Source organism: Scomber japonicus, chromosome 1 (assembly GCF_027409825.1).
Source record: "Scomber japonicus isolate fScoJap1 chromosome 1, fScoJap1.pri, whole genome shotgun sequence".
Classification (NCBI taxonomy): Eukaryota; Metazoa; Chordata; class Actinopteri; order Scombriformes; family Scombridae; genus Scomber; species Scomber japonicus.
In genome coordinates, this window is record NC_070578.1 from 7285673 (window position 1) to 7312956 (window position 27284).

Sequence of the window (27284 nt, forward strand, 5' to 3'; positions counted from 1 at the left end):
AATTAATAAATTAGTTAATATTTGGCAAATGACTATTCAGAAGTAGCCTAATAATTATGCATCTCTCTTCTACTGTACGTGATCCTACATCAGCTTCTATTAATAATAGGCTTAGTTTAGATCATTACAATTGGTAAACAGGGCTGATATTCTTGTATAAATTGATATAAGATAAGAGTTTGATTGGGACTCGAGAAATAAAACTAGAAAGAACATTTTCTTGTGTCTGGTTGCTTCAGCCTTTAAGAACTTTGATATTGGACGCTTCTGGAAAGCCCCAGGATATGTACAGTACAGTAACATCTTCTGATGTCCATTTCTCACTTCTTACACAATCTGGGACATGTGCAAAGTGTGACGGGTATTTCTCTGCCCTAGTTCTAAATACAAGGCCAAGACATCACACTTTGCATGATGCTGTTCCTTTACAGAATTACTCAACAGGCTTATCAGGCAAAGGTCCGAGGGGTCTGGGCCCTTTTATGTGTCTGTGCCTGGCAGGGGCCCATTAGTGCATGTCCTATTTTCATCCATGCAAACCTATTTGTTCTTTGCCTACTTCATGCCACCCCTGGAGGAAGCTCTAACAGAAAGCTTGGCCTCTTGCAGAGACATACTGTGTGGGTTTTATCAACCCTTTAACAAGTTGCAAAAGGGTTAGGATGAAGGATAATGTATGTGAACTCTGCAGTTTTCTGCAGGATACACTATATGTATCCTACAGAAAACTACCTACAGACCTTTGTGCACCAATGTTTGAGTTGAACTCATAAAAGATAAAAGATTTGTAATGTGCTTCAGTGTAACATTATAAAACTCTTGTACAAATATAGTGTAAGGGGGAAAAACTTGTTTGTCCTTACTAATTGCGGAGGGAGTGAGGTAAGCTTTTGTCTTTTCACAAGGCCATGCAGTATTACTTGAAAACATTTGAAAACACTTTAAGATAATCAAGAGAACACTGCATTACATCATCATGTTATGGTTAAAACTTAATGAAATCCATCAGACACATGGGGAAACAATTCAAATCTAGTTCAAATCTTCCTGACAAGGTTAGAGTTAGAAATCAATTGAGGTAAATGTCTCTAAGTGTACTGAAAGCAAAGACAAATCTTAACATTTCTGTAGTTTTTAGTAATTCATTATGAAGCACAATAATTCAAGGTCCAGCGGTGCAGTGGTATGCCAAAATAATGTCCTCCATTACTTCACACACATACGCACAAACACAGAATACACACCCACATGCACATTCTCTCATTTTGAAAAGAAAAAAAAATGTTTCTGTAATCCCTTCACTTTAACACGAAGGCCTGACTGCACAAGCAGGGGAAAAAAACATCATCCCGGTCTATTCATTTCTTTACAGGATCAAGTTTTCTACCTAAACCTTTTAAGGACCTACCATGAAAGTGGAGATCAAGGCAAAAAAAGAAGAGAGAAATAAAATGAGGCAAGGAAATAAAGAGGAGAGAGGACAGGGCGAGTATTCGGAGATAGAGTCTAGAATCAATTCAAGGGACTCTCACGGCCGGTCTCCTTTTCAACTTGTTTAATGGTTAATTCCCTGATTTTCTTGCTCTATGAATCTTGTTTTTCGTTACAGTGAGTAAAAAGGATGAGGATTTTCAATCCCGTGCTGGATGAGGGAGGCCAATTGGGCACACTGGGAGAGGCGAGGGTTATCGTTAATGGGCCATCTTCCTGTGGTCTCACTCTCTTGCTCTGTATGACGAGACTTAGCGAAATGAAAGGAGGGAGGAGTACAAAAAAAAAAGGACAGATTTGGACTGTGTGTCTCTGTGGCCACAAGTAAATGATCCAAGGAGCTAAAGGCCCACCAAAGAGAAGCTAAGGAAACTTAAAAAGAGAGTCAGAGAGGATGGCCATTAAACAATGTTTTCTTCTCCAATAATCCCTCTCTCCAACAAAAATCCTGCCAATTTATTTTGGTAAATCTCTTTGATAATCTTCAGGAACTGTACAAACTCTCTGAGCCTCTTCCCCCAAGTCTGGTTTGCTGTCTTGGGTGCTTGTCTTGTCTAACACTGACCTGTTTTTAAGTGATTGATTTTCTTTTGTAGCAGTTGGGGTTGTGTATGAAAGAAAAGGCTATTTTAAAGGATAATCCACAGAGCAAAGTAAAAAGTAGAAGAGTTCCAATCAAGCTAGCTATTGAAACATTTCCTCCTCCTATGGTTTCAAATTCAGTAGTTATCACTAGGTAACTACTTAAAGTGGTCCTTCAATGATTTACTGCTGCATTTCAATAAAGTCCGGGGTTTGTAAGAGACAGACTTTTGGTCTCTTTTGGTCATAGTAAAAACACTGGATCCTACACTTCCTGTAATGCAACTACATAGTCTTTTTTCAGATCTTTCCTGTAAGGTAAATAGCCTCAAATAGACATGACAAGTAAACATGTGTAAAGTCTGTGGAATGTCTCTTTAATAATAAGCATTTATCAAGACAAAAGTACCCAAATTAATGTGCATTGTCATTTGTCCCCATGATGTAATATGATTTATGTAAAAATGGGATGGTTAGCCTATTTCTAAAAGCTTGTCTTACATGGTTAAAGCCCCTCTATCATTGAACATTGATATATTCCCAGGATTGATTACATTTAAAATAAATGGTATTATTTTAGCACAGTTAGGCTAAACTACCATGTTGCCAGTCTAGTTTGCTCAACTTAAGCACCAATATAATCAAAATGTTCATCACTGTTGTTAAACCTTTTAAAATATTTGTGTCCCTGAGTCAACTGTCCCCCCTGTTACTCTGAGTCTCCCATGAATGCGCTTCCTGTTTATTCCTCTAGTCATGTAGCTCAGGAAGTAGCAGACATTTTTGGCGGGAAAAGTGGGGTACAAGAAGCAGAGTAAGTATCAACCGTTTTCTTCAGTGTTTTAATGTGGTACAGCATAACATGTCCACACTGTTATGCTAATTTCTAGTCATATTTGATCATTTTGGTTGTAAAAAATCTTTTTGTCACCAAGTGCTAGCTTGTTTTTCATCAAGAGTAGTAGGCTAATAGCCGACTTTAGCACAAAATGTCCCCCGTTACTATCCATCCTGCTGCTGTTTAGCACAGTAAGAGGGCTACATGAATAAGTGTTTCCAGCATGTGTTATAATTTGCCATGCATTTATTTGTTATTTACTTTTTAAAGATTTGTTAAAATGGTATGTGTTGTGTGGACATGTGTTACTCACATTGTGGGGACTGCCTTCCTTTTGGGGACAGAATGTAAGTCCACACAATGAAAATCATTACATTTTAGGGTGAAGTCTTGGTTTAAGGTTAGGTTAAAAGAAATGTTAAAATTACTAATATTGGATATAACACTGTGTAGCTTTATAAAGGGATGCTCTTACAATAACAGGTATAAAGCCCAACTCACTTTTGTAAATTGTGACAATATGCTTTCTGTGTTTTAGGCGATATGTTGCTGGCTGGAGGAATGTCAAGCAGAGGAAAAGGAGGCTCCAGAATGTAACTGAACAACTAAAAACTCAAATCGCCACATTCTTCATTAGATGCACTGCATCCTCTCACCCAGGAGATGTGAGAAAAAAACTTACTGCAAAGGTAAGGTGAATAAATAAAGAATGAAATACAGGCTACAGAAAGACTACAGATGGACCTTTTGAAGAAGGGAGGCCAAATAGCAGATGTAGGGTTGATGACCTTTGAAAGAATGTTGAGCCACAGATTACCTGCTGAATGCAAACAGAAAGCAAAGGCTTTCCTTTTAAGGGAGAACAACTGTGGGCAAAGGTAAATTGTCACTCTGAAAAGAAAAGAACAGGAATGTTTGCTAAGCAACAGGATAAAGAATCTGCACCAGAAGTTACTTTCAGAAAATGAAAATCAGGTCTCATGCTCCTGCACCTTAAGACCATCTTGGGTTGTAGTGTCCAGAGGCTGATCACGAAACCTGTGTAGCACTCATGAGAACTTACAGTTCATGACCAACACCCTGTACAGTCCAGGTCTATCAGCTGTCTGTTGAAAAACCTGGAGGAAATGGTAGATAAAATAATCTGTGATTTCCAAATTAAAAGTCTGTGCATATGTCAAATAAAATATATAAAGACTCAATACTGAGAGCTCCTGCAAACACAGAGGTAACCCTTATGCAGTGATCTCGGGAAGATAATGCCAGAGTGACTGAGTGAGGTAACACTAAATGTATTTATACAACAATTAGTTTCGACCAAGTAATTTGATTGGACAAGAGATGTTGCATATGTGCTGATATACACTACAACAACACTGGGACTTTTAACTGCTGATTGTTTAACAGCTTTATAAATGTTCTGGTAACTGTTAATGACATTAACTGTCGTTAATTAACTTAGATTGTGACAAACTTTGTAAGGATAAACATATTTCCACAAATAACATTTGATTTAAATTATGAATGATCATCAGAAGAGGAGGAAGGGTAGGACAGAAGCATGGATACCTCAGTACAAACCTCTACAGTGTGAGTTAGAGTTGGTATGCTCATATGAGATCAATCATCCTAGACAAGATGAGGAGGAGCAAAAATGAAGCTGAAGAAAATCAACAGGGGCTTTGAAATTTGAAATATAAACATCAACATTCAGTCCATTAAGAAGATTGATCTGAATACACTCTTGAGGCAGTTTTATGGATCAATCCGGACAACTAAAGGAGAGCTCTACAGTATCAGCAGATACCTCAGGCTTCAGCTTGGTTTAAATCGTTAAATCAGCGAGCCTCCAGTTAGCCAGAATTTATATCAGCTAATAATGTTTTCAAAGGTGGTGTAAGAGATTAAAAGGGAAGTGAAAGAAAAATCAACAGATGCATAAATATGATATAAAAATGATGTAAATATACAAAACACTACATTTTTCTCAGTCATATTCTGTAAATGCCACACAGAAAGCGTACCAAAGTCAAATACCCTGGATTAGTATCATTACAAAGACAAAACATGTAAATAGTTTGTAGTTTGTTAATATCATGTTAATGTTTCTTTCTTTACATCAGTTTTACACTCTAAACACTAACTGATAAACCCTTCTACCATCTGATACAATACAAAACAATAATATAAAACATTGCTGCAATAAATAGTTCAGTTTCGGTTTAGTAACATTTCATTCATTAAGTAGGAAAGGCTCTATTTGTCACTTCTTGAATGTGCAACCATGGATCCTGTTGTATGGCTAAATGTTACAGTGTGATACACAATATGGCACATGAAACAGTTAGCTATGGACTATGAACTATATACACATACAGTCAAATTAAGATGTGATTACTTGTTTTCTACTGTCATTTACCAGATTTATAAAATGTATCTGGTGGATATCACTCTGGTATTTATTTTGATTGAAAATGTCTCATAAGGTTAGAAAGAAATGGCTTTATCCAAAACATACCCCATAACAGTCCCCTAAAAGTTCCAAGCCCATTGTAGTATTCAGACCATGTACCTATCACAGACTGTTTAGCCGAAGCCGTTGCAGGATGTAAGTCACTGCTCTACCTGGAAAAACACTCTCCTTTTGTTTGTTTGCAGTATTGCTGACTAGCATGTTAAGTATAGTTTACCTTACCAGTAGACAAGAGTCTGGCATAATTTAACACACACACACACACACACACACACACACACACACACACACACACACACACACACACACACACACAACACACAAACACGCAAAGAAACTTTTTTACACATCCACCAACTGTAGGAATATCACTACTTTCGCATTACATTTTGCACTCGTTAAGACATTTGGGGCACCACCACCATGCACAGAGTTGGACATGCTAAGTTGATCACACAATAATAAAAAAAAAGCTGTCAACACATCAGATACATACATACTAACATGCTATATTAACTGTCAAACATCAACATAATCTAAACTACATTTCAGAATCCAGTCCTCTGTACTCTTTGATCTGACTGCACCCAGCAGTTATCTAGTCATGTACTCTGTTTGTGTGTACAGTATGTGTGTGGTGTATATGTGGGTTTAACAGAGAGAGAGACTGGGGAGGACGGCTGTGTGTGTGTGTGTGTGTGTGTGTGTGTGTTAGTATTCGGTTTCTCAGGCCCAATCCCACTGTTCACACTCACAGATTTTGAGGCTGTCAAATCTTAAAGTGCACGAGGGCTCCCTTGCAGGCATTTTGAGACCTTTCTGCACATTTTCTATGTGCTTGCATCTCTGCACACTTTACCTTAGGAAATTACCCACAATTCATAGTGTTGCGATGTTCAATCAGTGTTAAAAACGGAGTTAAGGGGGGGAAGCCCACAAGCACATGCGTGTTCAGCCTGGCATAGTGGGTTTGCTGGTATGCCTACATTTACAAAGAGCCACTACATTAACAAAGATTTAAGATGGTACTTAAAAAAACACATGAAATCAGAGAGTAAAGCAGCATAGGTTATATTACACATCTAGTTTATTCATCAACCTTTTCTTGTAATTTTTGCTCATTGATGGTGTTTTGACAAAAACTAGTAGATTCCTTATTTGACAGTTACCTTTTGTCAGTCTGTTACTTGATTGTCATGCATGTGATGATTTTATGGCAGCATATTCTGTTTAAATATTTTGAATTTGGCCTTATTCTGGATGTAGCATTCTCTGATTGCCACATGTGGGATATGGTGATATTAGTCAGGTTTTGGACAAGTATACTGCTAATTTGGAAGATGTATCTCATTTCAGGTTTTTTACCAACATTTTAGACACACGGCCTCTTGCTTATTTATAGTCAGCTCTGCGCATTGTAAACATACCAACTAACCAACAGTTTGCAAGGTTGGGATTGAGATGCATGACAGGCTGGTTGTTGAATGCAACCCTGTGCAAACAAAATTACATATGCTCTAGCAAGAAAGGTAGATAAAGGAGAGGAATGAGAGGAGAGTGGCAGGTTGGAGAAACAGAGAGCACCTTCTCCACGACATGGACAGAGGGGATTGGTTATTATCCTGACATCCAGCCAGTCTGACTGACAATGACGACTCAGTGTAACACACCAAAACCACTCAGCAGTGTAGTAAACATCATGGGACAACCTTAGTTCTGGATGTGCCTGTAACTATAAATGTATAATATCAGTCATATCAATATAACTTCTAAATATTAGGCAGCAACTTCCTCCTGTTTTTCACATAGCTGGTTTACTTCACTGCCTGCAAATATCTTGTGATTCCCATTCACACAAACCCTGAACACCCTCTGCATGTAAACAGGAATATTAGGGGATTATTCATTTTCATTAGCCATGTAAACAGATTTGTAGGAATAATGTATTTTTCGGATGAAACCAGAATATTTTGTGCATGTAACTATCACTGAAAATGGCTTTTAGATTTGTATGGCTGTGTATTGTAGTGATTTATCACTCCCTGCACCTTTATGGTTAAGATCCTACCTCCTGGTGTTAGATTTTTACTTTACTGGGAAGAGACGCAAATGCTGCAGGGGGTGACAGTAGGGGTCAAGATATGTGGCCCCTATGTGGATTTGATATACTTTGAACCAGACATTAAAAGGACGGAAATAAAATGTGGTTAGCATTTCTAAAAACTTGCCAAAAATGCTCCTTATTTTTTGCATTGCTGTGAGAATCAAATACTTGTAGGGGTTGAGACTACTGAGATGAACACAGGTTGACTCAAAATGATTCCACAACACCTCTTTTTGATCAGCAGAAAGGTTTTCTTAAGACAATTCTTCATTTTAATTTTGGTTCTATTTGCCCTCTATTTCTGTCCTTTTCTAGCCATATCCTCACATATGCTCCAATCTAACAGACATAAAACACAACTGTTTCTGTGTTTCGAGTAGTAGTTTTATTGGCATTTTGAATCCAGATATATACAAACGTAACCCTCCCAAACACCCTTGTTCCTTCCCATCTCCCTCCCCTGGACTAGCCTACAAGAGGCACACGATTTAATCATTTTATCCCCATCCAGATTAGCAGGAAGGATAAACCAGAAGTTAACGGTTGGTCGACATCTCTAGTGAACATGCTTTATGTGGGCATAGGTCTGTGCAGTATATTTTCATGAAGTGGCTTTTTTCTCTTTTTTTGGCTTCATGCTCCACTGAGGAACTTTCACAGGGATGAAGGGGGCATTGCCTCTGACACTATAGCCAATTCTCTTTATACATCCATGGTGGAAAAACTGTAGCTGTTACATCTTCTTCACCAACAACCCCACCAGTTGGAGTGGAGAAGAAGTTGTTGGTTTGTTGTTGTTTGTTGGTGCTAACTCTAGCTAGCTAACTAGGTTAGAAAAAGTTAACACATTTCATTTAAAAAAGAAAAAATTTCTTATTGTGCGTGCTTAGGACTTTTTTTCTTATCAAAGGAAGTATTGAATAACGTTTTTTTGTACTAGTATTTACCAAAGTTAAAAAATCTGGTACTGCAACAACTTCAGTCTTAGTAGCTAACAGAGCAATATGGAAAGAGACAAGAAGGGATGCGTTTGGATGTCAGTGGGAAAAAACAGTTTTCATTTATAAAACAATACTGAGGTCCAATTAATGAATGTGTCCCTTCTCCTCCTGGTCTGACAACAGGTGAGAAGGTGTGTTTAGCTCATTATCATGCTAAACTATGTAAGCCCCGCCCACTCATTTAGCAGTCCAATCATATGCGAATGATGTGATTTAAAGCCCTCTTTTTTCCCCCTCCCTAAATCCTTCTTTTTCAAAATTCCGTTCATTGGGAAATACGTCACAGCACAGAAGCATAAAAACGCTCCAACTTCCGTTTCACTGCGACTTCAAAGTGATATATATTTACTCTTTTATTTTTGAAGGCGGGCTCGCTCGTCTTCCGGTGTTGTGCCACCACAATAAAGCCAGTGCGGTAAGAAGCGGACCGACGAATGTTAACCAACAGGAGAGAGAGAGAAAAAAAGAGGAGAGGAAAGTAAGAGAGAGCGAGGGAGGTAGAGAGGCAGAGAGAGAGAGAGAGAGAGGGACGGACCATCCTACCAGCCGCTGTAGAGGAGGGTGAGGCTTATAAATGTACCGTTGGCTCTAAATCTAATTCGTCTTTGTTGCTGTCAAGACAGAAAAGAAAAGCTGGCGTCCATCACGGGAGCGCGCCTCCGTTAAAATGCACATACAGTTCATTATAAAGAGGCTGTAGTAGTGTGTCCGTACCAGCCACACAATAGGAGTTTGCTCCCATCCTATCGCACTTTAAGCTATCCTGCGCCTCACTGTATTGACAGTCTTTCCTAATATGTAATGAGGGACTTGTAGATATGCGGTAGTGAATGGCATCGCCTATCACCCGCCTGAAAACACGGTAGGATGGATGTAGTTGCCGGTGATGTGGCTGCTGTCGGGGTCGGTAGATGTGATCTGATGTTTCACGTTATTCTGTCAGCGACGTGAGCAGGAAATGCCGCTGTAATGCAGGCCTGTCCGTCCCAGTCTACAGTCTGTCTATGATATGAGTGTTTGACTGAATGACAGAACACAAGCAGGAGGAGGGGGGGCAGGTCTTTGTATGCTTTGGCTCAGATTGCAGTGATGTGCACACTGCAGTGGACATGCTGTGTGTGTGTTTGTGTATATGTAGGATAGATGCCTGTGTGTGTGTTCATCATATCAGTGTGAGTAATCAGACTCACTCCCCCCTTTTCTGCAGTGTTCCAACATGACAGCGTTGCGTCAGAGGAAGGGCAGCAGGGGGAAGGAGCCCCCTCTCGGTGTCTCAGAGTTTCAGTCCCAACAGTCCAACTGTTGCACCGATCATCACCCAGAGAAGATCTTGCACGGTGAGTGAGCCGAGCCATCCTTCAGTCTGTCCCACCCGGCTGCTCTTCCATACGAGCAGATTTGGGATGTCCAAAAGTGCTCTTTGACCAATGGGTGAGCGTTTTTGGCAGCCGCCTATCCCGATGAAGTGTTCAGATCCAGCTGCAGGGGTTGATGCACTGTATGTGACCGTGACCCTGACCTCTGACCTGCTGTGTGTACACAACCAGGAGTTTCCACTGGGTTTTTTTTAATGAAATCACATTTTCATATCTTACCCTGCTGGTTAAAGCCCGAGCTCTTACACCTTTTGCGTCCTCAGAGGACATGAATGCAAGGGGAGGGAAAGCAAATTTATTTGTACAGCACATTAGTCAGTAACAAGGCAATTCAAAGTGCTTTACAGAAAATGCATCAAGAGAGAATATAAAAACAATACATGGCAAAATAAAAACACATTTAAATTCTATTAAAAATGTTAAGTTAGTTGCACATAACGCCATGTTTCCTGAGTGTTAATGTTGATTGACTCGTTCTGGCTCCTCAGTTAAAGATCATGAACAAGACATAATACTGCTTTTTATCTGACTAAGATTGTGGTAAATAAGGAAAAAAATGATTTAATTTATCATATTAGAAAACTGGATTTCAAAAAATAAAGTTTTTCTACTCTCAAACAAATGACACCCAGTTTGATTTCTTCTAGAAGATGTTTTTAATGTGTTTCATGATGTATTCATTTTTCATTCAGCTGGAATCAGATCATTTTTGCATTTTTTTTCTTACAAAAATGTCTCAAAATGACTAATTGAGTATCAATAATGGAATCAATAATAGTTGCAGATTAATTTTCTGTCTAGCTCTAACCACATCAAACCGTATCAAATAATATTCATAATGTCTGCAATCCATGTAAGTTGACCTGTTGTAATGCTCAGATATTGCTCACTCAGCAGTCTGGTTTACTGGGGCACATAGTGGAATGGAGCCATCGTTAATGTTAAGAATGACACCTGTGCTTCTCTGGCTGTGTCAGGCCAGATACATCACACTGCTGAGACAGATGGTGTTAATTTTGAGGAAGAACATATATGTTAGTGTTGCTGTTTTTATAATGTATGTGTTATTTTATTTTTATTACAGTAACATAATAAAATGTTAATGTTGATGCAGGTGATTGGTCATGGGGGGCAATAATCTGGACGTCGGTTGGTTGGTCTGTGGCTGTTGGCCTCGGCCTGCTGTGCTGCATTTACGTGGCGACGCTGCACGAGAACGATCTGTGGTTCTCCAACATCAAGGTAAGCAGTCATTCACTGTGTAGTCTTTAAGTATTCAGGTAGAGCAAGTAAAGACAAGTGAAATGTTGAGAGGATCTTGGTTTTCTTATATCCAGAAAGATGTTTTTCTCTCACTAACTACACATCATTTTTTTCTCCATTTTCTATTTCCGGCAAATTAAACACCACTGTTTTTGTGAGTCACAAGTATTGCAGCAACGGTAGTGTCACTACAGGTGGCAGCCAGCTATCAAAGATCAGCCAGTAATACCATCATGGTTGCTATCTGTGACTTAATGTGACAAACAGAGCAGAATCAGCCGCCTCACTCACAATCTCAGTCAGTGATGGTAGCTGAACAGTTAAAGAAGAGCTGAAAAAGTTGATCATTTTAAAAGGTTGTAGAAATGCTATCTCTTATCAGCTGATTGCTTTTCTGGCCTAGACTGTTGCGTGTATATGTTTTTTTTGTAACTGCATGAGAGCAGTTCAAAGTCACACTTTAGGAACGTAGTATATTGAAAAACTGTGTTCAGAGAAATAAATGCAGTTGGTTTGTGTGGTGACATTTCAGGAGGTGTATTCGTGGGTTTAAGTATGGAGAAAAATCCTGTGTCCCATAAAATATTCTGTGTGTGTCATGTTGTGCTGCATTTGGGGGATATATATATAACGACATATATTTCATCTGCCATAACTGTAGGCTACAGGTCTTTGCTTTCATTAGGACTAATAATACAGGAGCTATTCTTGTGTGCCCTTCACAACAGGTTTTTGTCTGTTCAGCACCAAGAATGAAAAGCATTGTGTAGCATTAATGCTTTGAGGCTTTGTACACTAAAGCAGGAATGAAATGTTTCTAGCTATAACTGGAACTACCTCACACTTACGTAATCTTAATCAGGTTAATTTGTCACATCTGTCTTAACAGTCAGGAGCCCAAATGAACACTGAAATAGGTTTTTCCTTCCATAAACATTCCTCCTCTTCATACTGACCATAAGAAGATCTGTTCATAATGCTTTTACAGTGTTAGTGATGGGGGACAAAATCCAAAAGTTTATCTGTAGCTCATATGAAGCTTCAGTCGTCCAAATGAGTCAAATCAACTAGATATCTTTCAATGTTACAGTCTTTTTTGTGGAGGACTGATTATAGCAAGGAAAACTTCTTTCACTGTTCATATGGACACCTGAAAAAATGTGGACTTGTCCTTTTTAGGACTGGATAGCTGACAGTGTTTCATGGGCACAGCAAGGTGAATTACTGCTAGCTGTCTGAAGGGAGTTTTACTGAGGAAGGGATGACGTCTTAGTGGTTAGTAAGATTAGTAAACTACTGGCTGGACATCATAGTGATTATAGTTAACTGAGCTTGTGCCATCCCAGCAGGACATCAGGGAATGCTGAAAACACATGGAGTCAAACTCTTTTATAACACTCTTGTACGTTTAATAAGTAGCAGAGATGCCTGGATTGATGCAGCTGACGCATTTGTGTGGAGGTTATCTAAGGATTTGACATCCATGTGAGAGACTCATCAACCACGTAGCAGATGTGGAAATTTGCAGATGGAAAATGTCTCCCGGGTTGAACCATTTAAAAGCTAGAAAATTCCACACATCTTTCCTGCTTATCTCAAGAGGAAATGTAGCTTTACCAGGAGTGCCAATCACACCAGTTCCCCTCATTCAGCCCCCTCATCGCCTGGACACACGTCATAAACACTTCATCCTGAAATGGGATGATTGTTTTTCCGTGCGCTGCTGACGATACGATTTTCAGGCCCATTAAATGGTCCACATGAAGTCCTGAAACACTGGAGCGACTGGTTGTTACACTGTTTTCTTTTTTAGAGTCTGTTAACTGTTGTACGGCAACAGAACATTGTGCCCCGTCAGATATGATGTAATTTTTAAATCTCCCTTCCAAGGCTTCAGACTGTGATACACACAGCAGATGTTAAACTGGCTGACATGGCAGAACAGATTGCTCTGTCAGAGTTCTAACTGGGGCAAAAAATTATGTGTATGCTGATTTTTGTTGGTTATTTATGACACATTTAGTGGAGTAGTCATTCTTTTTGATGGATGTACGAGGCAACTTATGCAATAAATAGTCTTATGTATTCTTACTCCATGTAACCGAAGAGTCAGAGATATGGCTACATCGATATATACAACCAAAATTCTGTGTTAAAAAGTTTTTTTCCAAGAAGCATCATAGCTCTTCCTCTTTTTCATAATCTGAGATGGGGCTTTTGACCGGACAGAATGGGCTACGGTGGTATCGGTGTGTCTACATTGCAAACCCTTCTCTGTTAACTTAGCTACTAACCAGAGCACTAGTCTAGGATTTCAGCTACAGTTGAGGTATGCTTCTTCCAGACAAGGTGTGTGTCTTTGCTTAAAATGTTTGTCACCACATTGGTGCAGATGAATCCAGAATCTTCCTTCTTCATGGTGGTAGGCAGCTCAGCAACTGTATCTGTTAGCTAAAAGAGAGAAATGATCTGGAGTGGTAATCGTTAGCTTGCTGGCTCTGACTGAGAACAGGCAGTCCATGACGTTAGCTTGATAGATGAAGCAGAGTTAACGTATGCTAGCTGGTGAAGAAGCAACTTTGTCTTCCAGAAATTAAGTTTGTATACAATTAAACAGTTTGCCCAAATATGCTGCATTAGTTAATGTAATCCTTTTTTCAAATAAATTATTCTTAAGGTGCATGAAGGAGCTCGGGAGTCAGATGGCTAAATTATTATGTTCGTTATTGCATTAAAGTCTAGGAGACTCAACATTAGCTTAACTTATGTTATATCACTGCAACAAAGTGCATTATTCTGGACTTATCTGTGGTGAAACTGGGCATGTTTGTCACCGTAGAAACACCTCATAAGACTTTGATGTTTTTAAAAATTCAGGAGGATTGTGATGTTTATTGCAACTTCAGCAATATCTGCTGCCTTCTATTATCAGGTCTGAGAATAGCAGCTAGTTAGCCATATACTGGTTGCAACTCAGACATTATGACTGCTAAACTATAATGCTACGCTGCTAACAGCTAGATTTGTAGTGCCAAAACCAACTTGCCCATTTAAAAATATTGCCTGTAGGATTTCATGATTTCCTTTGTGATTTTCAGCAATGTACTTTAAAATTGTATTATTTACATATAATATCGTAGTTAGGTAAATTAGCTAACTACACAGTGTTACATAATGATGATGGTTATTAAGAGATATTAATAAGAGATAGGCTGGAGATGTAACACTGGTTAGTTTAGATTTGTCTGAATGTCCTACAATGATTGACAATTTCTCAGTTTGGTGGGAGGTTCTCTGTGTCTGCAGGGAGTGATCCATCAAACCTAGCAATGACCTCATCAGAGCTCAGACCTTCACCTGTACATATCGGGTCAGGTTTGGTAAAAGCATTAAATCACAGAATGGATTTGAATCAAACACAACAACTGAGCAGACTGGCCCTAATAAATCTTTGACTCATCTGCAGAAACTGGCAGAGCCAACAAGTGCTTCATCTGTTTCTTATGCAGATGTGCAGCATGTCTGGACCACAGAGCAAATCTGCACACCATCCACCATTTGTGACTTTTTGTCAGGGAGACAAAGCAGCACATTGTTAATTGAGTGGAACCTGCGCAGACACAGTTTGAGGTCCTATGCTGGGTTGTTTCAGAGTGTGTATGTGTGTGTGTGTGTGTGTGTGTGTGTGTGTGTGTGTGAAGAGAAGAGACAGACAGACAGATGCTTTCATTCATAATAAATGCAGGTCACTTTATAGGCCTGGCTAATATTTCTCTGCAATGTTCCCATAAGTGGGGTCCCGGCTGACATCATTGCACATTGTGTGTGTGTGTATAAAGTGTTTCCTTCTGTTAATGCCATCACAGTCTCTGTCTTAGACTGTGTACACACAAATACAGCTAAGGCTGGCCTTGACTGTAAATTACTCTTCAAACTATTTCACTATGGCAGACAAATTTCCAATACCGGAATAAAATCATGAGCTTTGTTACAGTTGAGGCGTCCCGTCATCTCGACCGTTTGGTATAACCCTTTCAAAAGTCTTAATTTTTTTGCAGTTAATCATTTATTCCCTTCGTCTTCTCCCACTACAGTAGGGCACTAACAGAGGCTGGCAGCCAGTTGAAGTGACAAAATCCAAAATGTGAAGTTCATACGGAAATACAGTTTATCTTTAATGGATTATACTGCTTTCAAATTGACAAGACTGCCGACTTTTGACACCTTTTATCTTGTACTTCTAGAGAGAAGTGTTTTTGCAGACATGTAAGTAATTGTTAATATGACATATTTCTTAAAGGGAGTTTGGCGAGCGTGGGGAGCTTCAGTTGAATTCAAACATTTTCATCACCATCACAGAAACACCAGCTAACTGCTTAAGTATAAGTTTGTCCGACATTGACTGCTGTTAGTTATTGGTTTGGTATTTTACAGTCTAATAATGTGTGTTTGTATTGATTACTGACAGCAGCTGATTGTACTGAGTTTCTTACAGCAGCGTGCAGTAAATGGTTGCCCTTTTGTGCGCGCGTTTTTAAACCACTTTCCCGATTAAACATGATACGCTTGATGGTGTTATTAATGACTCCTGATGAGAGCTCGGCATTCTCGTTGCCCTTTTAGCTCAAGTCGCATTAATATTTATTCACTCAGAAAAAAGCTCATAATTCTCTGTATAATATGACCTCCTCTCTGGCTCTCTGTCAGGTGCAGTGTATTTACTGGTGGTTCACACATGATTTCAGTTAAACCTGTGACTTTCTCCCGCTGTATAATTAGGAAAGCTGCTGCTGTTTCTACTGTATTTCATGCCGTTTGCAGGGTTTCCAAATAGCAGCAGCTATCCAGCAGCTAAGAGTACTGTGTCCAGATAGCTAATGAGTTTATGGATGAAGGTGGTTTCTGTGGGCAGCTGTATAAATTGTGTAGCTTTGTGTAGCTCCTGGAAAACCTTTAAATTTTAAGTCTTTGTTTTTTTAATGTGATTGTTTTAGAAATGTTCACCCACATTTTATTGGTTAAAAAATGAAAATGAGTTAATAACAGCAAAAATCAGTGTTGGTTGTTTGTCTTCACAGTTGTTCATCATAATTGAATGAATTAATTCACATTTTCTTTTTGGCAGTTTTTCCCCCTCTTTTTCCAAATAAACCCACTACACACGCACAAAAGCAGCTTCTGTTTCTGCTCCATCGTTCAACAGTTCTTCTTCTCGTAAATTTTCACCAGGAGCAGCAGGTCGAGAAATCATCTCAAAAAGAATCTAGTTATAGTCTTGCAAATAGTGACCCTGCAAGGTCCCTGGTCTTTGCAAAATTTATAGCCTGTGACAAAAAGACTCAGTGACTTATGACACTTTATCTGCAGATGCGAGAGGGTGTCAGACTATTAAAAGTCTTTTCAAAGTCTTCTAGTGTGTGGTAGGTATAAATCTGAAAAAACATCACCAATACAAGCATATTCAAGCAGTTTCCACACGGACACACCCCAAAAAGTGGGGGGCAAACAACTTAAATATGTGCATTGCATAGGCATAGACTTAACATTAAAAATGAGTTCATTCAGAGAGGGTAAGAAATCTGTGGAAAAAAAGTTAAACCAGTTTCAACTGTTGCTGCAATGTAATCCGACATGATCCGACAAGATCGTAACATGACCGCAGAGTTCCTACTGTTTACCCCGGGATTGTCATAACTTTCCAGAGTTGTAAACTGTCAGTGAGTATTACAAACCGCTGTGCTGTGTTTTGGCAATAATGTTAAGCCTTTAAATGCCTTTAAAATCTGTACCTCCAACAGGATTTCACAGATCACATTTCATCGTCTCACCGGTACCTGCTTTCAGTCTTAATACAGTTTTAAGAAGGGACAGAGGCTGCTGCTGATGCCGCAGTCTGACCTCGCCTTGAACCTCTCGCTGTTGCTCTCTCAGCTAGTTGAGGTAATGTATTTAATTTCCTGCCATCCGAGATCCACCGTCTCTCTCTTTAACTTCCACTCTTCCTCTTACCGGCTCTCACGCACACATGCTCTCTCAAGTGTCTCCAGGTCAAAAAGGATGGAAGGGACCGTAAAAAGAAAGCATGCTGGAAAGTGATTTGTGAGTTTGAGAGTCCCGCCTGCTCGGTGTTGGTACTTTGCGGTTGTTGCTTGGACCCGACCCTATGTCTTTGATGATATCAGAGGGTTAACGGTCTGTGGAGGAGCTGTCATTTAACAGAGAGTGGGACTGGTTTTAATCATCTCACATGTGGTTTCCTCGCCCTTTTTTGAGCGAAGGTGCGAGCAGCGTCAGCCCTGAGTTTAAAGGGTTATTCTTGTTCTTTTTCACTCTTCTTATCCGGCTTATTATCACCAGTCCTCTTACACATGCAGTGAGTCAGCTGGTTTAAACTGGCCTCTCGAATTCATCAGGTGTGAAGTCATATACACGTGGGCTCCCGGTGCCTAGCAAAGTTTATTTCAGACATGTGCTCACAGCTTGATGTTGCTTCCAGATCCGTGAACCCTCTGACAAATGTTCCCTTCTTTTTTCCGAACAATGTTCCAACATGTTCCCCTCACCTACGCCCCCTCCCCTCCCCCATCTTATTCTTTTGCCTTGTGCATGTGTGTTTTTATAGACATGGGGTCACCAGTAGTCAACTCCCCCCCCCCCCCCCCCTCGCTCCCTCTGGCTGCTGCAGTTATCTACAACCCATTCTGTTGTTCTCAGACTTACAGAGGCTCAGTCTTTCTCCTTCATAGTGGCTGCTTCATTGAGGAAACATTGCTGTTGTCTCTGTTCTGTTGGGGTCTGGCCGTGTTTAGCCCTAAAGCGGAGGCAAGACGAAGCAAGGCCAGTGCTGGATGGACTCTAGCTTGGATTCTTCAAGCATCACATCAGAGAGATGGGAGTCATACAAAGACCCATAAAGAGAAAATGGTAACAGAGAGAAACAGAGAAGAGGATCACTGCCTTCTGAGATGTAAACTAGCTTTTCGGGGTAATGAGCAATGTGTGAACTTGTTAACCGAGCCTATTCTCTTTGACCTTAATTTAAACTGAGGATTAGCCATCATCATCAGAGTTCTTGGTGTAAAGCCAAGGCTTGTTTTGTCTCGGGCAAACTCAAAAGGAGGATTGGGAAGGAAAGTAGCTGCTTGCTCCCTCAGAGAAAGCTTTTGCATATTTCCTTTGGCAAAGAACTTGAAGCGATTAAAAGGCAAATTTATTTGGACTGACTTCAAGAAAAGAGAAACACTGCATTTATATTTATTGCGGTAATGGATTTGGATCAGTTCTGTAGCTCAGCCCTGGAGCGTGCTGTTTATCTACCTGGATCCAGCTCATCAAAGGATCCAAGAATTTATTGATAATCTCCGTCTTCTCAGGCGATGGAGCTTCGTAAGAGAGTTAAGTTGAGCAAACTAGAAAATGATTTGGGCCTTTCACAAGATGGGTCGGCTGAGAGGAGATGCAGCGCTAACACGATGTGGGGGACAGCAACGTCTAATGTCACACCGGAGGGGGATTCAGGGGAGGTCTCTGTGCTTGGAGGATCCGCTAATTGTTCCGGTTCAGGCATTCTACTCCGGTGGCCTTGGCGACAGTGTGTTTCCATGGCAGCGGGGCTGTTATTGGCTGGGCTGCTGGCACTGACTCAGGCCTGGTGTGTTAACGCCATACATGAGAATCTGCTGTGGTTCTCTCAGCTAACGGTAGGAGTTATTACAAGTATAATTGTTACTGTTTTAATCTGAATCCTTAATTAACCAATTGCATTGAAGAAAAACTCTCACTCTCAGTAACAGCCTGAGGAATGACCTCCAAGGGTTCAGTTAGTAATACAGTGAAAATATAAACTGTCTCACCTCTCGGCAGTCCAATCTCACCTCCCTAGTAGAGTCAGTCTGGTGACAAAATATATTTATTTCTGAACTGCTATTGTTCATTATCCTCCAATCTCCTCTTCTTCTTTACTGTGATCTGTCTGGTCAATTCAATTTATGGAATATCCTGTAAAATGTTCTTTTTTAATTTAAAAAGCACCCTGCTGTGCTCTAGTTGGGGACAAAGTGGACACATGGTTTCTATGGTTCAAAAAGGTACTGTCATTTTGAAAAGACCTGTATATCCTCACATCCAGATATCAGCCATCACAACAGTATTGCAGATGGCAATTACAGGATAACCTGACATATCACCACACAGGCAGTTCTCATTCTTCAGATTTAACATGTTCTGTGAAGATTATTGATATTCCTATCAGTAATATATTCAAAGAGGGAACAGGTGGAACCGTTCTGGAAGTATGGTGAGGTGACTAAAAAAGGTGTACTGTACGAACAACAGAATTAATGAGAAAGTGAATTAGATGTTGATTAACTTTCCCACACAGTCGTGAGAAGACATCTAAGTAGACACTTTAAGTGAAAACACTTGTGTGGGTTGACCATGACTGTGCAGGCCCATAAGGACAGCCTCACTCAACAGCAGTAGTACCATTCACTGCCTAGAAACTTGTGCAAAATACAAATATGCCTGTAGCATATTGGGACTGAGATCTCTCTTAATGGTATAAACCAGTGCTTCTTTATTTTGCTCCACAGAATTGAATGACTTTCACTCTATTCATCAGGTAGTGGTAAACGAGGTGAATGTGGTTAACTAGCTGGCAGGAACACCCGTGTCTTTTTGGGGCATGATTGGAAACCACTGGCCTGTAGCTACTCTGGATATGGGTGTAAAGTGGAGTGAGAGTCTGCAGAAGGACATTTGGTGACAGATGGTTAGAATATGGAACATTTTAAATGAAATTGAATATCTTTATGGTGGATTTAGTCTTTCATACAACTCTCTCTGTTCCCGTTTTAGCATAACAACTTGAGCTGTAATGCAACTGGAATTAAGCAAGGCTGTTACCTCTCAGTCATTTAGATATCTTGTCAGTCATTAGGGGTTTGGTTTCCATCTGCCACTACAATAATGGTAAGAAATATGCTTTGGTTGTTCATAATCACTAGTTTTTAAGAGATCCCTATGCATGACTGCATTCATCAGCAGAGGAACGATGACACTGGAGAAACAATTTGACTTTTGTTTAAACCACCCCCACCGCAGCAATATGTCAAAGAAATATCTGACTTTATTAAAATGTATGTTTAGTGAAGAGCAGCTGTAAAAACAATTCAAATGTGATAGATTGATGATTGGCTTAATATTCTGCAGGTTGTACTTCAGTGGTTGCTTTGTTTTTACCCCTCAGTGGGAACAGTAATCATGCGTGGCAAGCGGGAAATCTCTTGGGAAGACACACTCAGAACACGAACACACACACACACGCACACGCACACGCACACGCACACGCACGCACTGTGTACCTGTCTTATTGTTACTGTTGAGGATTACCAGTGTATTAGCTGCTCTGCCTCTCTCCTCCATGTTTCTGTCATGTCTTGCCAGGATATCTGTTTTCCACATTACAGACAAAATTGTGTGGTTTTATACAACCAAATTCCCCTTTTTGCTTTTAGGAGGTGGAGCGGGAGATCTCCTTTCGCACAGAGTGTGGACTATACTACTCCTACTACAAACAAATGCTGCAGGCCCCGTCCATACAGGAAGGTATGCACTTTGTTTATGGTCATATGGAATTTTCATATATATATTTGAGACACAGCATAGGTCACTATATATATGTATATATGCACCTCTGTACTTAAACTTAATATTTTGAGAGCATAAGTGTGTTAACAATGAAAAGTATGGAAAAATGCAGTGCACTGAGTACCCGGATGATGCGGAGAGGGACCACTTTTCAAACTGGAAATAGCAGCTGAGGACGTAACTACAGTGAACATCGCCACTTTATACCACTATATTGTTGTCACATATAAGACATCAGTAGGTTTATTGGGTTAATTTAGCAGTCTGTAATGATTTATTACAGCGAACGATAATGTGAGTGCTAACGCTAGCTTGCTAATTAGCTAATCGTCATTTATGGTAAGCGGGCAACAGCCATGTTTGATTTGAGACAACAATCTTACAAAATGTTCACACTATTCAAGTAAGTACATAGTATACACAGTGTACTACACAAAAATGTACTAACTGAAGTATTTTTAAACATAGGGCAGGTGTTACTTCCATGCCCAAAAAACATATCATCAAATAACTACATTGTTTTATGGGGTTATAGGTTTTTAAAAAGCCTGGTTTATGACTTGTACTGTACATCCAGTGTGTAATATTTACTCACTGTGGTGAAGCCTGTTCTGGATGCTACTAGAGTTTAAGCTAACATTAGTTGCTCTGTCGTGCTCTGTATTGGATTAGGGGAAATGTATACCACAGGAACTCTGGTCAGTCAAACCGAGGAAAGCATTTAGCCAAATTTGTTCATATAACCTAAAAGCCCTTTCTATTGTAATGTTACATGTGAAAACATACGTTTTGAAAATGTGAAAAAAATACGTTAGCTAAGAAAGCCAAACAGGGTTATGTTAAGGAAATAATGGTCTGTTCTTGTATTTTTCCTTATCATACTAACTAGCTCTGCACTGCGATAAAAGAACAGTGCTGTTTCTGTAATTCAGTGTCATCTTCATAAACATGTCAGGAGGCTAACTTATTTTTCCTGGACAAACGGCTTCAGCCTCAGTCTTTTAGCGTGTTTATGTAGCTTGTGAAATCACTTTCACATGGTTCTTGTTTTAAAATGAGTCAGCGGGGAACATTAAAAAGCCAGTTAAAGACGACGTTTTCGACAAACTCATGGAGCTATCGCTTAATTAGTCCGCTAGCTGCAGCTGAGAAGAGCTGCGGGGCTCACAATTTCAGCTGGAAAAATTGACGATCACTGGCAAGAGACAAAAGGCTTTTGTCTCTCTGTGTGAAATTAAGGAGCCATTGTTTCAGAAATTAAAAAGGAATTTAAGTGGTAAATCTGCCTCAGACGTTATTGTAAACAGAAAGCTGTAATATATAGTAACTGACGCGTGTTAGAGCCACAACCAGTGGCTGAAAAACATCTAACCTAGAATTTTACACATTTTTATGAATGATTATGTCATGAAACTACTTTAATTATTGAAGAATGAACTTCTAATAGCTCAAAACAACCAATCTTGAGAACATGTTCTTTTCTTTACACAGATAGAGACACCAGATGGCTGTCTCTACCCACTCTTACAAGCAGGAAGAAACTTTTCCTCCCCTCTACATTTTCCAGCCAGAGCAAACAAATCACCACAGTTACTCGTGACACACAGTCTGGTCCGAGGGAAATTAGTTTAATTATTTTGTTCCCATTATCATGTAAAATTCCTAGTTGGAACCGGGCCTAATTTTCCACTAAGGCAAATAAATGAGCTGTAGGCTAATCAGCTGAGGGACTGGCCGACCTCCCCCTCCGTCTCAATCTGTGTGTTCACTTCTTTTCTCGTCACACTTATAAACCACAAGAGACAGCAGAATGTGGAAACTACAGTAGTGTAAAGCTATAAGGTAGGGAGGAGGAAAAATAGGGAGGGAACAACGAACTGATGAGATAAAGGAAGAAATTATAAGAGATTGATGTGGGAAAAGAAAACAGTCAGGTGGGAGAATGGAAGCAAGGATGGAAGGAGGCATGAATAGAGAAAAAAGAAGGAAGATAGAGAAGTTTGAGGAACAGAGAAAGGAAAGAAGGGAAGGGTTTATGAGCTAAAATAGGAAAGAGGGAAAAAATGAGGGAGGAGAGGATAGAAAGGAAGCTTGCAGCACAGGATAAAGCAACCAGTTTGTAGGAAAGAGATAGGAATGAATGACTGTAGTCTAGTGGGTTGTGTGTGTGTGTGTGTGTGTGTGTGTGTGTGTGTGTGTGGGTGGGGGGGTGGGGTGGTTATGTGTACTTTGTTTATAGAAAACAGTGCTGGTTTTTATGGCCTTACATGGATCAAGAACACAGCAGTGATCAGGGTGACACATCCCAGCCTTGAGCAGAAACTCAGCTCTCTGCTGCTATTTTAGTGTCGCACTTTGTTTCAGTCAAACCAAATATATAGTAATGATACTGCACCCAATGACCAATTTGGTATAATGACACCAATGTATGTCCAAGCTCATACAGTACAATGTCAGAACCAGTCTAGATAAAGGATAATTCTGGCTTGTTAGAAGTTAGGTCTCATTTTCATAATGTCAGTAATCATACTGTTGGCTTACTACTGGATGTAAAATAGTAGTCATAATTCATTCAATTCAATTCATTTTTTTTAATGCCAAAACATTGTGAATCAGCCAACATGTCAACTCAATGTAATACTGTCTTTCATTTCACTCATCATCATTACTTTACATGACTAGTTTGAGGTTTGCCCAAACTGCAAAACACCTCTGCCCTACATTTACCCACTTCATACGTGAGTGGCTTTTGGTAGTTTTTCATTAGTTTATTCCTGTTGTCAGTTGTTCACCTTCACCATCCTGTGTCAGAGATGTAATAACGACACATTTCTTTATTTTCATGCAATGTTTCAAATGATCATCCTCTGACCTCCTAAAAAAAAAAAAAAAAACTCTCTGTCTTAAGGTCAACCTTACAGAGTTATGAGTCAAGTGTTTATTATTAGCTAATTTCATTAGCCTTGTCAACTAGTGAGCTTTGAGCTACTCCTGCGTGAATAGTTTTTTCTTGTTTGTTTTCACCTTGAATATTTATCTAAACCATTCAGCTGATCTGTGTAACTTGGTGTAGACACATTTTTCAGAGAATAGCAAAGTGTTAAAGGGACATTCTACCTATTCTTGCACTTCTGAGGGCACAGTGCTGGTGAAGGTCTGGGCTTCAGCTCTCACCAGGTTCAATGATGTACTGGAGACCATGATCTGGACAAAGAAATCCACAGACTTTGCAGGTTTTTGGAGAAGTCTGTTATTAAGGACTTAATATTAGCGTAACTAATATTTGCTTAATGCAGCAGTAGGCAAGGAGGTGAAATCTGTCATAATGAGACGATTGATCAAGACGTAGTGAATAGAGTGAACCATGTAACTGGCTGCGACTTCAAAACTGATGTGAGGTGTGAACTAGGGGTGTCGCAAAATACTGTTATTGACGATAACCATGATGCATGAACAGTTACTATCATTTTAATGATATATGACAATACAATACAACAAATACAATATGATAATATGTTAATAATCAGTGCCTTAAATCATCTCCATGTCTTTCCGTTCTCACTTTGTTTCCCTGTCCCAGTTGAACTGGTAGACTCAGCACAGTCCTGAAGGCTCCATCCTGCTCCTGCACAGAGCAGAGCAGCTCACTAATTGCTGGTGTATTCAAAGTTTATTAATATTTAACGTACTGCGTGTCCAAATTGCAACAAATTGAACACGACTCTCCCCTTTTCCCCCAGCGATGCCCCTGTCAATCTACAAAAATTAGATTGAAACCTGAATTATTTTCTAAAACATCATTCATTCTCATACAGGATTTCCCCTAGAAATGATTCTAGCTGAGATTACAACGCATTTCCTCTTGTTACCAATTTAGTCTGTGAATCCCTAAACAATTGCCATGCTAAATGAAATATATGGCATTTGCTGTATTGCCTGTGTGAAATCGTTCCTAAAGGTTAATACTTCTAATAGAAATTTCCCATCATCAGGTTTCCCATCTCTGCTATAAAACTCTGTGAGAAAACCCTGTCGTATTTAGATGCTGTATGTACTACTGTATGTTCAGGTGTTATGTTATGTAGAAAAAGCAGCTCCACAGAACAAAGGAAGCGATGTCTGAACACATCAGTGCGTTCAACCTGAGCAGACTTCAGACATCTTTTTGTGCTTTCAGCAATTACGGTATTAAATCCCAACTGGTCTTACTGGTTGACAGACACTTCAAACGTCGTTATTGTTCTTCAATAGCCACCAATGCCCACCATACACAGTAAATGAGAAAAGTGAGCTTTGAGGAACATTCATTTCTCTGTGGTTGTCACAAAGCCAATAATAGTTGTTATCAGTCAATGTCACTGTGAAGGAATGGTGGCATTTTTAAAGCGTGTATGTGTGTGTGTGTTTCTAGGGCTCTCGGATTTGATCCACGACAACTTGACAGAATCCAAGAGGACCATTAATCTCCTACAGCGAATGAATATCTACCAAGAGGTCTTTCTCAGTGTTCTGTACAGATTGTTGCCCATCCAGGTAACACATCACTCAGCTGTCAGCTATGCACAGTTGGGATTGTACAACACTAAAGATGCCATAATTACTAAATGATTAACCGCCTCTGTGCCTTTTGTCATTTCTCCCCATGAAATAAAACTTTCTTGTTGTGTACAAAATGTAATGTCACATAATTTTTCTCTCCATTTTTATTAAGTGCTAAAGTTACTGTGATGAAGGATATTCATATTAGAAGAGTGTCAGGCATTTGATGTACTGTGGCATTTTACATGTTGGTCTTTTTAACCGACATGGCTCGGAACACTCGCTCTTGTCACACTCTGGAGGAAAAGGTTTCCGTATCGGCACATCAATTAACCGAGAAACAGCCACTGAGCTTCATCAGCGGCCCCACTGTGTGACAAGTGAAATATCAGACTAAACTTTGAAAATGTCACAGTGCCAGAGTCAGTCACTGTCACCGCAGTCAACTGTGCGTCTTCGTTTACAGCGGCTAATGAACTAATCGTTTCTGTGTGTGTGTGTGTGTGTGTGTGTGTGTGTGTGTGTGTGTGTGTGTGTGTGTGTGTTGTGGCCCAGTCGTATCTGGAGCCAGTATATTTCTACATTTACACAGTGTTCTCGCTCCAAGCTGTGTATGTGATCGCTTTGTACCTCACAGCATGGCTCCTGTCGGGTTCCTGGCTCGCTGGTGCGCTTGCCGGGGTCTGGTACATTCTCAACAGGTGGGTTATAATATTGTGTGTGTGTGTGTGTGTGTGTGAGACACTGCGAGGAGAAAAGGTGTTTCGCCCATTTCAGACATATACTTGACACTTGAGTTATACCTGTCATTATAAGAGGAGGACTCTCATCCCGCTTTGGGATCACATTCAGGAGATTCCTCACTCAGGCTTGACAAACTATATATTGTTTGCACAAAGCCTTATGATCTGTATAAACCATTTTAAGATTGCTGATGTTATTGTGATAATAGGAGTGCACACACAACAGAACAGTACTCTCAAAAGCCTTACATGTTTACCATGTCTCTGTAAATATGGTTTATCACTTCAGCTACTTCTGACTTATTTGCTGTAAAGTCGAATGAGTTGCCTAGAAACTGGGATCATTACTGTAATCAAGTGTTCAAAGATAGTAACCATTTTACTTTCTTTTCAGTCTTCTGTCTTTTCAGGCTTGAGAAGACTATTAACGCTTACTCCACTTATCTTCACAGTCATATTTTCAAGCAAACAACCAAAGATTTGAGTTTTATGTAGAAAAAAGCTGTACTAAGCAAGTTATTTCATATGGGGTCAAAATTAAAGGTTGAATATGTAGAATATTTATTAAATGCTATATTTAAAAAAATAATAATACAGCCACGGGGCGTTTTGAGGGGTACAGAATGAAAGTATTGCTTTTCCATTAAAAAAAAATTTAGTCTGAATTAATATTTTTAAAATTTTTTGACGTGTTCGACAATGACGTTCTGACACGTTGTGTGTACATTGTACCAGCCAATTAGCGGCAGGAATTACGGGTTGCCAGGGTTATCTGTTGTTCCCGCGCAGCTACTGTAGGCTGGCACTGGGTGAAATGGAGTTGTAAACAAGCAGAGCCGTGTTGGACTCACTAAAACCAGCGTTTTTTGCTCTCAAGTACAACTTTTCATCACAAAACTTCGAAGGTAAGACAGAATATCTGTTAGTCGCTGTAAATAAGTGGTTGTTTACCTTTGTATTCTTTGGCTGCTGGTTCACTGAGTTTTTAGCGTAATAATAGTGGTACTGTTGAACTCGGCAGGGTCTTAGCTTTCATATGAGATGCTATTTGTTTGTGTACCATGAAGTATCAAAACGGTAGCAATGGAAATGTGGAGAGTGGGTTGACTTTCTGATGCTATTCGGATTTTGATATTTGATCATTAATATGCTTGGTGTTTGAGTTGTGTTTGGTGTGTGTAAAAATGACGTGCTTGTAGCGGAGTTTCTCCTATTTAATTTGATGT

At 39.7% G+C, this 27284-nt stretch overlaps 1 protein-coding gene across 2 annotated transcripts in view; it reads left to right on the forward strand.

The window, feature by feature from the left end:
- The first annotated feature begins 8972 nt into the window (after nt 1-8972).
- Nucleotides 8973-27284, forward strand: part of dpy19l3 (dpy-19 like C-mannosyltransferase 3) — a 58148-nt gene continuing 39836 nt past the window's right edge. For both annotated transcript variants that reach the window (XR_008321189.1, XM_053316843.1), the window contains exons 1-6: nt 8973-9050; nt 9697-9826; nt 10980-11107; nt 20644-20734; nt 25188-25309; nt 25871-26016. Coding sequence is in view for 1 of the 2 variants with exons in the window: in XM_053316843.1 (XP_053172818.1) it covers nt 9706-9826; nt 10980-11107; nt 20644-20734; nt 25188-25309; nt 25871-26016 (608 nt within the window). In the remaining variant the exon portion in view is untranslated. The remainder of the gene's footprint in view (nt 9051-9696; nt 9827-10979; nt 11108-20643; nt 20735-25187; nt 25310-25870; nt 26017-27284) is intronic.